Consider the following 12,547-nt stretch of genomic DNA (forward strand, 5'->3'; position numbering starts at 1 on the left):
TGATGGTGCAAACCTCTAACCAGACTCGCGGCCCACTAACCGCACGCCCTGTGTCCGGTCAGGAACGGCTGCTGCGCGGCAAGCAGTGGAGCACAGCACCCCTGACGGCCTCGCTGACCTGCGCCAGCGGTGCGGCGCGCCCCACCAGCCTGTACAACAGGCAGCGCGAGACGGCCGGCGGCGATAAGGTGCGCCGCGACCGCCGCCTGGACATGGCGCACCGCGGCACCTTGTGATCGTCGGCCGCCGGCTGCCTGCGCGGGTGCATCTGCTGACGGCGACACCAACCGGACGACCTGACCTCTATCAGTTGAGGCAGATGCCGATAGATGGCGGGATCCACAGCCTGTTGCGAGGCAGTTGTCCGGTCAAGAAGTCAGATGCAGCGTTGTGCAGGGGTCTGACCCCTGCCCTACGGTGGTATTCAGAGCAGTCGGATTGCAGTGTTCGTTACGTTGTCACCCAATTCAGACCTACTCACCAGCGCACACGCGGCCATCACGGGCGCCACTATTCAACAACCCCTGTGCGGAACCGGATCACACCACAGAACCTGAAGCCCCACCTATTCCAAGAGATTGGCTGAAACGTTGCAGGACTACCTTCAGCGAAGAAACGGAGCCTAGCTGCCGTTTCGTTGAGCATTTCCGCGCAGGGCGTCGGGGAGGGATTTGCCCGGGTTGAAAACCAGCCCGCTTGGACAGGTGTCCACTCACTGCCAATTTACCACTGCCCGCGCGCAGCTAATAACAGGCCGCACTGCCAGAGAGCGCCGAGAGGACTGAAACAGGCGGCTGCTAATACACCTTGCCGTGCTGACTGCGAGTGAAACGGACTGTTTACCTCACTTGGCGAGCGTTTAACGAGAGGTGCATTACAACGAAACTAGGTAGTGGCTACGGTTGGTGATCAGGCTATTTATTCCAACGGGGAACAAGGTAAGTAGCGCAGTTAGTTCAGACACGACTTGGACGATATCATTCAGGAGGAATGGGAGCACGACTATGGGTGCACCACCCTTGCAGAACTGGGATTGTTACGTTCAGCGCTGTTCCTGTTGCTTCACACGTAGTTGCACATTCCAGGGCATGAAATGCTTGTTGACCTGTTTCTAAACACGAGTAAATTTCATGTTCCAGCTAGCAGATGGATTATCAGCTCTGTCTCGTTTTGTCTAGTAGCGGTCAGCATTAATTTGCAGTGAGTGATTGATTTGCAGCATTTAAGTGAGCGATTCGAATAAGGATCTTCAAAAATCGCGCTTACCTAGCCATTCGAGCTTGTGACTTTTAATGTCGTTTCGAAGGCTATGTAGCAAACATTGGCATTGGCTCCGCTTTCCACCTGTTTTAACCTGTGAGCACATTCCAGCAGTTTATTTGTTGTGTATGCATGTAATGGTAAAGCGGCTTTGCAGCTGATTGTTGTTTGTTCTGACTGGCATTTAAATGCACTGAATGTCACTTTCCATCGCTGGCGGCGCGCCAAAAATTTAATGGCATGTTTTCACACGTAGGGTACTCGTTTTACAATATTTTGACGTTATATATCAACTAAGCATGTTACCACACATCAGGCACTATAATGAGGAGCGCGCCGCCCATACTTACGTCTGCCATACAACACTGCCGACAAGCTATAGGCGGATGTGTCCAAGTGAGCGTGTTGCATACGGAGTAGCCACGCCTTCAGTCACTGCCAAAGCGGGCGTTGATGACAAGCAAAGCGTTATGGTTATAGTGTGTCCACGTGTGCGACTGGGACGGTCACCACCTTCGCAAGTCGGTTCCCACCAGCGACCAGTCAATGCGACACTGCGTGGGAACCGAACCCAGCTCCTGCGTTCACGACTCGTACCCCATCTCAAAAAGCGAGACGGCAATGTGCGCCATTTTCCGTTCCCATTCTGGGAGCGTGTGAGCCGAAGCAGTTCGCCCTTACTTAACATGTATATTTTTAAGCCATCAATGTGAGGAATCAGTGACACTTGTGACATGGCACGTTGCCCAATGTTTGTAGGACGGTATTCAAAAAGGGATGAATGTCAGGGTTTCGTTTTCGGAAATTGGCCGTTGGTTGCATTAAGATCGCATACTCGACACGGAGATATACCCATGTCGGACAGACTGGTTCGGAGGATGCTCCTCTTTCAGAACAAATGAATGGAGGCCGATGGGAAGGCCTCGCGGGCCTCGCAAAGCAATGGGCCGTGGGGTAAAGGCCGCAGGTGGATGCGAGCCGCTGACAGGCAACGTCACTGGGTTTCTGGTCTGCACACACATGGTCAGCAGCCCCTGCTGATGGTGGTTTGTTCACGCCGGTTCCCCTCACCACGCCGGATTTGTGCGCTGACGCGCCTCAGTCAACACCGCAATACAAGTTTCTGTAAGTGGGCCGTGTTGTGCGTGTCGTGGGTCGTTCTGTATATAGATACCTCGGTTGGTTATAGGTTTAACTCTCTGTCTACTAGTCGTAACCAGCAGCTGTAAGCCATTGCCTTTGAAGAGGTTCTATGTTGACTCGCCCTCCCCGCAGCCGACAGAGGTGAGATGTTCAGGTTTATATCTGTGTGGCTGCGATGAAGAACACGTTGGCGCCGCGTTCCTCAGATCAGTAGCCATGCGCTCCAAGCAATACGCTGCGATTGCTTCTCCGCAAACCTTGCCGCCGGGTCTTCTTCGCGCCGCCGACGCCAGCCGACCTCGCTCGAGACCCGTCTGTCATTGTGTGCTGGGACGATACACGGCACAGTGTTTTTGTTGGCGTACACACCCACGTACCCAGTACAAACACGACACGTGCTTTGAAACCGCTAAAATGTGCTCGTATTTTGCGAAGTTAAGGGCATTTTAATAAAAGTGTGATGAGCTGAAGTGTCTGGGTTTCAACAATCGAGACTGGCAAGTGTTCGCACCACGAACCGTGAGAAGGCACACCAGACTTTCAACGCGGCGTGGCTGCGCCGCCCGAAGCGAGGAGGCCTAACCCAATTCAGATCTCCCATGGCGATCGATGCGAAGTTTCACAAATGTTCCGTAAGTCACGCGCACTGCGTGCGAGGCCTACTCCCGCGTCGAGCAGTGCCTTGTGCGCGCAGCACTGCACTCCGGCAACACTTACCCAGCTGGACGCTCCCTGTTTACTGCAGCTCGCGCACTGCTTGCGAGGCCCACTCCCGCATCGAGCAGTGCTTTGTGCGCGCAGCACTGCACTCCGGCCACACTTACCCGGCTGGACGCTCCCTGTTTACTGCAGCTCACGATCAGTGGCGACAATGAACCCCGATCAGTGGAAACCGGACCTGAGTGATCAGTCAGTGACCTGAGAAACCCAAGCGCACGGTAGGCCAAAGCTTAGGCCAAAGCAGAAAGATCTGACCACACCACATAAAGTCCTAGATGAAAACTGCGGACACCCGCCGTTCTGGCTAGCGTCGGAAGAGCAACGACAATCATCTGTAGTAATGCATTTATTCCAGTGGTCACATGACACAGCAGCACTGTCATTCCCGGGAGCGCACCTATCACGAGCGGAGGAGTGAAGCACGCTTACTCGATGAAACTCGCGCTTCAGGACAACGCGGACCGACGACTTTCACCGAGTCAGCGGTGCCTCACGACCTGGGCAGAACCGGAGGTTACACACCGCACCGGCACACCGATCCAAAAAGCATCTCAGAACCGATCAGCGTCAGCGTGAACATCCAGCCACAACGGCTACAGCAGTCATAAACCCCACCGCCAGCCCGGGGTCTACAAAAAACGGCCCGAATCAGGATTCGAACCCACGTCCCAATCATATCCGCGCACAACATTCGCCACCGTCCCGCGGGAAGGCGACGACTACTTCTTCAGCCGGTCGGCGCTGGCGTCGAACTGATCGTCGTTGATGTTCAGCATGAGCGTGCCCGTATTGAGGTAGACCTTGTTCTGTGACTGGGCCACCTGTGAGCAGGGCGGCGCCGCTCAGTTCGCGCGTAGCACGCCACCTGGACGACACCGGCATCGACGCCCTCGCCGACACAACAGCCAGCGGCAGCTCTTGGGAACATGCAGACCGCAAGTAAGTTATGTGACGACACATTGCAAGACTGACTTACATAAAACGCGCAATCAACCTTTAGCGAAGTGCTACGTAGGCAATCGGCTCTTTCTTGTGCAGGTATCAAACCATCCAGTGATCCAGTGAGCTGGTGCCCGGCGCGCCGGCACCCATACCGCGGTGCCACGGTACATGGAGGCGATCTGGCTCTCCCATACGGACACGCTCGCGACGCTGCTTACCGTGCGTGCGATGTTCTGGGCGGCCCTGATCTTGCGCAGCTTCAGGTAGCCCGGGTTCTGGCTGATCGCCTTACCCACGTGCGCACCAGTCAAGGAAAGTCCGCCTGAACTCGTCGATGCCACATACACACACCGAGGTCAGATTACCAAAGATCTCTTCAGCCGAGCGCGCGCGCCTGCTCTCGACCGGTGGCCGCTGCGCCGTGTCCGCTACCCCACCCGTCCCCATGTCACGCGCCGCCACCGGACCGTCGTCAGCCACCACTCACACGTGTCCCGCTGCTACGTTACTGTGGCGGCCTCGGACGGCCGCCCGGACGGCAGAAGTTCGCTATCGCCCGACAGATGGCGGTTGCGTCATGCGTCTACGTGCGGCCTTACAGCGGGCGACCGGTCTCGGGACGCCCGCCAAGATTTCACACGACTAACGGCGTCAGCGGTGAGCCCAGTCGAGAGGGCACGGCGCGTAGGCGTCAGATTCGCCTTTCCTCATCATTCCGAACTCAGTGATCATGCCGGGTGAAACTCAACACGGCTTGCACACACATCTCCAAGACGCCTAGGTGAGTAGGGCGCATGCGCAGCCTGAATCGGCTCAAAGGATATCATCTCGGCGGCCTGCGTCTCTCCCTCGGCCTGGACGATCTTCTGCTGCCGCTCCTGGATCGCCCGCTCCACAATGAACGCCGCCCGCTGCGCCTCCTGCTGGGCGACCTGTGAACCGCGGCACGTCCCAGCGTCACCACCGGCCGACAACTGGGGTCAGGCTTCGGCAGAAAGGGTAAAGACGTACGCCTGGTGAGCGCTCACTTCTAACTGGGCTTCGGTCGGTAACTGCAGATAACGGTTAATGATAATCGCAAATTCAACATAGTTCATCTTATCAAATAAAGTATGGTTCGAGTCAAATACACGTTGTGGCAGCCAGACTGGCATGATACGGCGGAATCCCGTGCATTTAGTTTTCATGAGTTGCAAATGGCCTTGCTTAACACGCGCTCGGGTGGCCGGCTGGATACCCTTCGCTCGGATGGGGGTCAATTTGAACCCCCCCCCCCCGAGATCTCGCGAACTAAGGAGGCTAGAGACACCAAATTTACAGGGTGTGTTGACCTGTGCATGAACTCACTTAGGTCACATCTTGAGGTCCCTAGGGCATGACCTTGGGGTTAAATAAGGTCGAACAAGGTCAATTTCCAGGTTGGTCTCCTAGTGCCCACAGAACCTAGATAACTGTTTCTAAGCAAAAGGACACAACCCATTCCAGGTCAGTGACCTTGTTTGACCTTTTGAAGGTCATGGCGACCAAAGTCATACAAGACTGCTCAGAGTTTTGCATTTAAATGAACAACAAATATTACGCTAGGGACTATGTTCCTAAAAACAAAATGTCGACCTGGGTCATCTCAGGTCAATGACCTGTTTTGACTTCTAGAAAGTCCGTGGAAGGCATATGATGCGGTTCCTGTTATCAATAAATCCGAAATGAGCACCAGAAACCAACCCATACAGCAAGCATTAGAGTATTAAAACAGGTTTATTTTGACCTTGGCCTGACCTTAGGTCAACGTAATTTGCTCATTCCATATTTCTGTTGCCTAATAAAGCATTTAAGAGATGCATGGCTTCGTCTAACACTCCGTTGTTGCATCAGATTGAGCGAATCCCTTGAAATTGACTGCTGTAACCATGGCCCGACTTTGACCTGTCATAGGTCCTTACAAGGTACATAATAAACAAGGTACAAGTACAGGCATGTACCTTACAAGGTACATCCATCTTTTTTGTACCAAACGATGCGCTACGCAATTGCCTATAGCTATGCAAAATTTGGCGCGGTTACGCCACGCCGTTCGGAAGTCATTCTGGAAAAACCTTCGGGGGGGGGTCAATTCGACCCTCCCCCACCGAGCGCATGTTAATGCAGGACTACTAGTCGTGCAACATTGCCAACACACACTATTGTCAAAGCGACCACATCCGGTGACGAATCACAATGTCACACGAGCTACAATGAGTTCCGGTCATGGGTCTGTCCAGAGCGCGGGCTGCATATTTTAAACATCTCCCAACATCCGGTCACCCGACGGATAACACGTTTCCCTCCCTCTCCCGGGCCCGCCCGGGGCCGCGGCGCCGCACCTGCTTGGCTTCCACAGCGGCCGTATAGTCCTTGCCGAATGTGAGGTCCGTGATGGACACGTCGTCGACGATGACGTTGAAGTCGCGGGCGCGGTCGGTGAGCTCGCGCCGGATCAGCAGCGACACCTGGCGGACGGCGCCGCGTCAGCACCCGCGTCCACAGCCGGCGGCACACGCAGGTCGGCGACACTCAGGCCCGGCAAGGCCGACCAGTCACGGTCATCCAACAAGCGAACACTCCGGCGCGCCGTGGCCGATCACACGGCAGGCCACGGGCCACATGGCCAGCTCCAGGCGTCCTTAACAGGCGTACCAGCGCCACACGGCCAGCTGCAGGCGTCCCTAACAGGCGTACCAGCACCACGCGACCAGCTGCAGGCGTCCCTAACAGGCGTACCAGCGCCACGCCATCAGCTGCAGGCGTCCCTAACAGGCGTGCCAGCGCTACGCGAGCACCACCACAGCCAACTCCAAGAGCAGTGTGGCCGCCCGGTCCGGCAGCTGCCGGAGCGCGCAGCAGGCTCGCCCCCGCCGCCCGGCGCCGGGCCGCTGACCTGGGAGCGCTGCGTGATCAGCTGCGACGCGTTGAACTTGGCCACCACCGACTTGAGCACCTCGTTGCAGATGGAGGGCAGCACCTTCTCGTCGTAGTCGCTGCCTAGCTGCTGGTGGATGCGCGGGATGGCGAGCGCGTCGGGCCGCGCCAGCACGCGCAGCGCGATGTTCACCATCTGCAGGTCCTTGGAGCCGGTCGGAGAGGAGAGCTTGCGCGGCCGCGACCTGCGCAGCCGGCGGGCGGGCCCGGTGAGCGGACGGCGGCGAGCATGGGGCTGGTGCTCCCGGCCCCAGGGGTATATGTGAGCCTATGACGTCCGTTCAGACCGCTGTTCACGGCCCCAGGCGTATGTGTGAGCCTATGGCGTCCGTTCAGATCGCCGCTCACGGCCCCAGGCGTACGTGTGAGCCTATGACGTCAGAACAGACCGCTGCTCACGGCCCCAGGCGTATGTGTGAGTCTATGACGTCCGTTCAGATCGCCGCTCACGGCCCCAGGCGTATGTGTGAGCCTATGACGTCAGTTCAGATCGCTGCTCACGGCCCCAGGCGTATGTGTGAGCCCATGACGTCATTAGAGATCGCTGCTCACGGTCCCAGGCATGTGTGCGTGAGCCCATGACGTCAGCGACAGCACTTGAAATGTGCCAAGTCGGTGTCGTGTGATCTGTCGGTGAACGGCATCTGTCTAAACGGATACACACCATACAGCACTGGGAATCGAGGCAATATTTCCAAAACCGAAGTGACCACCATTAGCTTATCATGACCAACTATGATTACATCACCATTATTGGCTCAAGCTGTAAGGTAATAAGCATGCTTATTCTGATTGCTACCAACAGCATCTGTCCGCTTACGTCCCATTGCGTCACCTTCCATCCAACTCAACCCATGATCAATGCCGTTGGTAATGACCTGACCTAATGTCGTAGATGATGGGGTACTGGAACCAGGGGATGCGGAAGTGCAGACCCTCCGTGTAGATGGTGTTCTGAATGCCGCCCAGCCGGCTGAAGATGATGGCACGGTGACCTCCGTCCACTGTGGGAGGGACACATACAAGGTCAGTGAAACATGTCAAACATAGCCCTTACACACTCCTGACAGCCAGCAAGCCACTTAGTGAAACATGATCGCTGATACCCGCGGTTCACTTCGCACCAGGATGAGCAGCAGCCATGGGTTAACTGAATTCAGCACTACAAAGGTAGCTCCTCCATTCATGCATTTGTAGCATCTATCTGCATTTAGTTGGTCTATATGGAAATAATATGAATATGTCGAGCATGGGAGCTTATGACCAATCATGAGCTCTCCCTAGCAATAGTACATGATCACCTCAATTGTGACAAATATCTATGAACTTTTGTTGTTGCTGATTGGAGTTCATGGGCGCGGCGACTGCGGTGGCCATTTGGCGCCCATAACGAGTATCTATGAACTTTCAAAGGAAGATCTTTCTGGATAACTTTCATCTGATGGGATATGAGTCAGCTCACCTAACCAGACACTGTTCAGAAACTTTTGAGGACTTTTATCCTTGAACCCATTGTACCAAAACCAACAAACCAGGAATCATTGTTTGAACTCATCCTCTCAGATGTCAAGTTTTAATTCATGATTTGAATATAGGTGAGGGTTTGGAGAACAGTGTTCACTGTATAATGCTATGCATTGTTAAGATAGAAGCAGGATGAGAAGGCAGCAAGTCTATCTGTGATGATGCAACAATGTTTGCTCGCAAATCATGGATGATGAGCCTGCTGAAGCAGCACCTTAAACTTGAACTGGTGTTAAAATTATCATTGTTACTTTCACTGGCAGGCTAGGTACCATGTGCTCCCACATACAACATCCTCTTCTTCTCAGAGAAGGGCTTGGATTTCTTAATTTCATTGTGCTTTCTGAAACCATGATTCCCTTTGATTACAGGAAGGCAGACACAGTTTCTATTGTAAAGAAGAATGGAGGGTGTTTTAAAAAACTACAGACCAGTAAATATTGCATTTTTGGTCTGCATTGTGCTAAAGTCAATTATCAGAAATAGGGCCAAGGAATCCCTAGAAAGACATGGATTAACTATAGATATCAGCATAGCAAGGCTGCTCATGGTTGGCGAATCTTTTAGAATCCCTGGAACTAACAAGGCATTTGGATCAGGGAAACCGAGTTCATACCCCATCTCTAAATTTGAGTAAGATTTTTGGTGTGATTCCTCACAAATGATCTAAATTTATCTTGAGCGTCATGGTATTATTGACAGTTTGGTAAAATGCATAGAACTGGGCCTTCAGGATAACAGAAGGGTGACATTCATTTATTAATAAGTGGCCAAAATTAATGATAGGGCAGTGTCTTTGGTAGGGGTTCCGCAGGATTTGGTCTTTATTACTATCAGCATGATAAAAGTGATCATTATGGTTGTCATGATTGCTCATTTATATTTAGATACATTCATCATATATTCGTTAAACCATTATAACCCATCGCTAATTATGGTTGCACACAGCACTAAAAGTAAGCCATACAGCATGGCTTTGAAGCTCGCAGATGATTTAAAGAAAAAATGTTCAAGGTAGACAAAATCTTGTTAAGTTGACTGAAATGCTGCAAATTGAATTCACCTTTGATAAGTGAAAGATCATGCACAAATGTACACAACCTACCAGGGACTCAAACATTATAGTAAGAGTAAGTTTAATCAAGAAGGAAGTGGACTTGTGTTTTTGATGACAGTAAGATAGCTGCATAAGATGCCTGTTGAGGCAAGGGTAAAATGAATGTTGGATGTTTGGTGTCATTAAAAGGGATGCAAGATGCAAAAGTAAAAAAATAATTACACAAAGGTTTTTTATAATTGGAAGGCTTCATTCAGACCACTGTGCTTAGCCTTGAGCCTGAGCTTTGAAAAGGATTGTTGGATTTTAGAGAGGGTAAAGACAGGCAGGTAAATTGTATGGTTTTGAAAACTTGGACACGTGGAAATGGTCTCGGAAACTTGTTCTATGAACAAGCACTGGCAACATTGAATGTTTTGCTTAAATAAAGTTGGTTTAGGAGAGGCCCCATTTAAGTCTCACAGCTTGCTTAACATCAAACACAGTTATCTAAGGACTATTTTTCAACTGAACCAAAACTACATACTCATGACCTTTTGTGGCTGATGTGCTCAGCAACCCCTATTAAAGCAGCACAGAGGGACATTAACATAAGGTAAAGCAACCACAGCAGAGCTATATTGTGGCATCCTTTATAGCAACAGGCAGAAGACCACTGGAACAAGCAGCCTTCTGAGATTATCATTGTTGGCTCATAAGATTATTTTAAAAATATGCAGCTAAATATCGAACAATGACAGGAAAAGGTTTAAAAGTATTCTAGGGATACAGCCCACATGGGGAGTATTTAACAATCAGATGGGTGTCAATTGCAGAGCTGCAATCATTTGTTACATCACAACCTCAAAAACCACATATGTAATACTGGGAGAGAAATATAAAGCATAGAAGAATCCCTGTGGTTTTTGCTGCATTCTGACCTTATGTTGTATGCCCTGGTGTCAATTATTGTGAGAACTAATGGGTGATCACATAGGGCTTGTACTTAAATTATGCTTAACATGGATATGAGAAAGGGGGTTATGAGAAAGCACAGCCAAAGCATAACATAAGGAAGGGAAGGGAGATATTGGACAGTTACATTACTCAGGTTGCCCCTATCCTAAAATCCTTAATAACAGCTTAAATTATAAAGCCGGATGCTGTTGGATGCCTCTTATGGCAAAGAGCATATCCCTTGTCTGTGTTTGATATCTAGCCCAACTAGTGGCCAACAAGATGCTGCTATTTAGAGGCAGTATGCTTAACACATTGCAACCAGGGGTCTTTCCCAGAATACCCAGTTTGCAACCCAGGGGAGGAAGGGTTGTCAGTGTTTATAGGTGTACCTGAAGTTATTGACCACCCCTTCACAGCTAAGAGCAAGTATCATAGCCCACACCTTGAAGCGCTTGGTTTGGTGCACAATCACTACAAATTTCAGCATGTAGAGAAAATATTTCAAGAAATCATGATGCTGAGTTGAAAAACATAAATTTTGGCAAAGTAGCTACAAAAACATTTCTTATGAAAATACAAACTTCTAAGCAAATTGTCCAGGCTGAGATATGCACACACATGAGAGGTTCAACAAGCCAACCAGGCATATCAAGTCGGCATCCTTTGCAATAAATGGATTTTTGACAGACAGAATTAGAGCTGAAACACCATGTAACACCTGCATTGTATGTCTGTGGGTACCAGATGAAGTAGACTGGCAAGCAAAAATTTTCAAATGTTGCACACAGGGCCATAAACCATAATAGAAAAAGCTTACCAGTGTATGTGGACTGTGAGAGTCCATACACGCCGGCTCCAGCGACGCCAAGAAGTTTTAGACCTAGGCCGAGACCCTTAGGGGCTTTACCCAGCTGCCCTGCCAAGTTATTCATATTAAATGTGTGTTAATCCGGCACCAAAAACGCCAACGCAATTGCAGCACACACAAACAGAGCACCTCTGCTTGAAAATGACTAGGACACCGCAAGCAGATCGTGGGGGACGCTGTCCGCGTAAGCCGCTAGGTAATAAACGGTTGTTCTCGACGATGGAAACACGGCAAAAGTCCACACTGCGGCGATAGCTGCGCGTACCACATGTCACAAATTATTACGTCTACTATACGCCAGAAATGTATGAACACCCAAATCCGTTTTTTAAGAAAATAACAAATGGCAAGAAAAATTGAATCTAAAATCATTTTATGAAAGGTTTCGGAGCGTCACGCATCTCCACGGGCGTCGATTCGTATTGTTTTGTGAGGACCCCGTCCCCCGATGTTGAGTTGGGTCCCCTAATGTTGGCTGCCCCCCCCCCACCCCAATGTTTTTGGCTGGAATACTGCAAAAAACGTTGGAAAAAAAGATAATAATGACTCAAAGACTACCTTCTTCGATCTTGCTGCGTAGTGGCGTCTCGTACTACTCTCACAACAGAAAGTCATGTTTGCTCTCGCCACAAGATAAAAATCACAACCGCTGAGCAGATAAACGATGCAATAAACTTCACATACCGCAGTGGTTTGTACGCCATAAGACGCGCAGTGATTTGTGAGGCTGAAGGGAAAAGCTATGGAATATCGAGATGGCCTAAGTCCTTCATGGCTAACCCCGTCCCTGTCCCCACAACCAAAATGCGTGCCGCCTCCCATGACCGTCATGGAAGAGCGCCATTGGCGCCCAAGGTGGCCTCACGTGCCGTGCCTTCACGTGCCGATCAGAAAAGGCGCATGCTCCCAGTGCCTGCTCCCTGGATCCTACCTTGCATGGCTTCTATACTGCTTAAAGACTTTTATAAATTATACAAAGGTCAAAGACATATGCTGCGTTTAATAAAAACGAAGTAGGCTAAATTCAGTGAGAAAAATTGAGAGGGGTAGGTTGTCGGGCCTTCGGTTCAGCCCCACCCCCCCACCCCCAATAATTTACAAGAATTGACATTCCTGCACATCTTATACCGAAACTAACG

At 51.1% G+C, this 12,547-nt stretch overlaps 2 protein-coding genes across 2 annotated transcripts in view; one reads left to right on the forward strand and one right to left on the reverse strand.

The window, feature by feature from the left end:
- LOC119098733 (kelch-like protein 17) overlaps nucleotides 1-2,873 on the forward strand; it is a 38,378-nt gene extending 35,505 nt beyond the window's left edge. Inside the window, exon 14 of the mRNA XM_037221746.1 lies at nucleotides 63-2,873. Coding sequence (XP_037077641.1) covers nucleotides 63-236 — 174 coding nt within the window. The 3' untranslated portion in view covers nucleotides 237-2,873. The remainder of the gene's footprint in view (nucleotides 1-62) is intronic.
- A 580-nt stretch (nucleotides 2,874-3,453) lies between these two features.
- Nucleotides 3,454-11,617, reverse strand: LOC119099305 (prohibitin-2). The gene is made up of 7 exons (XM_037222435.1): nucleotides 11,358-11,617; nucleotides 7,904-8,024; nucleotides 6,980-7,205; nucleotides 6,426-6,551; nucleotides 4,890-4,997; nucleotides 4,284-4,361; nucleotides 3,454-3,944 (listed from the first exon to the last, which is right to left on the reverse strand). The coding sequence occupies exons 1-7, from the start codon at nucleotides 11,470-11,472 to the stop codon at nucleotides 3,843-3,845; spliced, it is 876 nt and encodes a 291-aa protein (XP_037078330.1). The 5' UTR covers nucleotides 11,473-11,617; the 3' UTR covers nucleotides 3,454-3,842.
- Nucleotides 11,618-12,547: the final 930 nt, after the last annotated feature.

Source organism: Pollicipes pollicipes, unplaced genomic scaffold (assembly GCF_011947565.3).
Source record: "Pollicipes pollicipes isolate AB1234 unplaced genomic scaffold, Ppol_2.1 Scaffold_4740;HRSCAF=5597_pilon_pilon_pilon, whole genome shotgun sequence".
NCBI lineage: Eukaryota > Metazoa > Arthropoda > Thecostraca > Pollicipedomorpha > Pollicipedidae > Pollicipes > Pollicipes pollicipes.

What these genes read in the sequence shown, in the direction of transcription:
- LOC119099305 (XM_037222435.1), bottom strand. Translation starts at nt 11,472, where the DNA reads ATGAATAACTTGGCAGGGCAGCTGGGTAAAGCCCCTAAGGGTCTCGGC. An exon ending in CTCACAGTCCACATACACTG is followed by an intron (nt 8,025 to 11,357) that starts GTAAGCTTTTTC and finishes TCCCTCCCACAG; the next exon opens with TGGACGGAGGTCACCGTGCC. An exon ending in AGACGCAGGCCGCCGAGATG is followed by an intron (nt 4,362 to 4,889) that starts ATATCCTTTGAG and finishes ACTGGTGCGCAC; the next exon opens with GTGGGTAAGGCGATCAGCCA.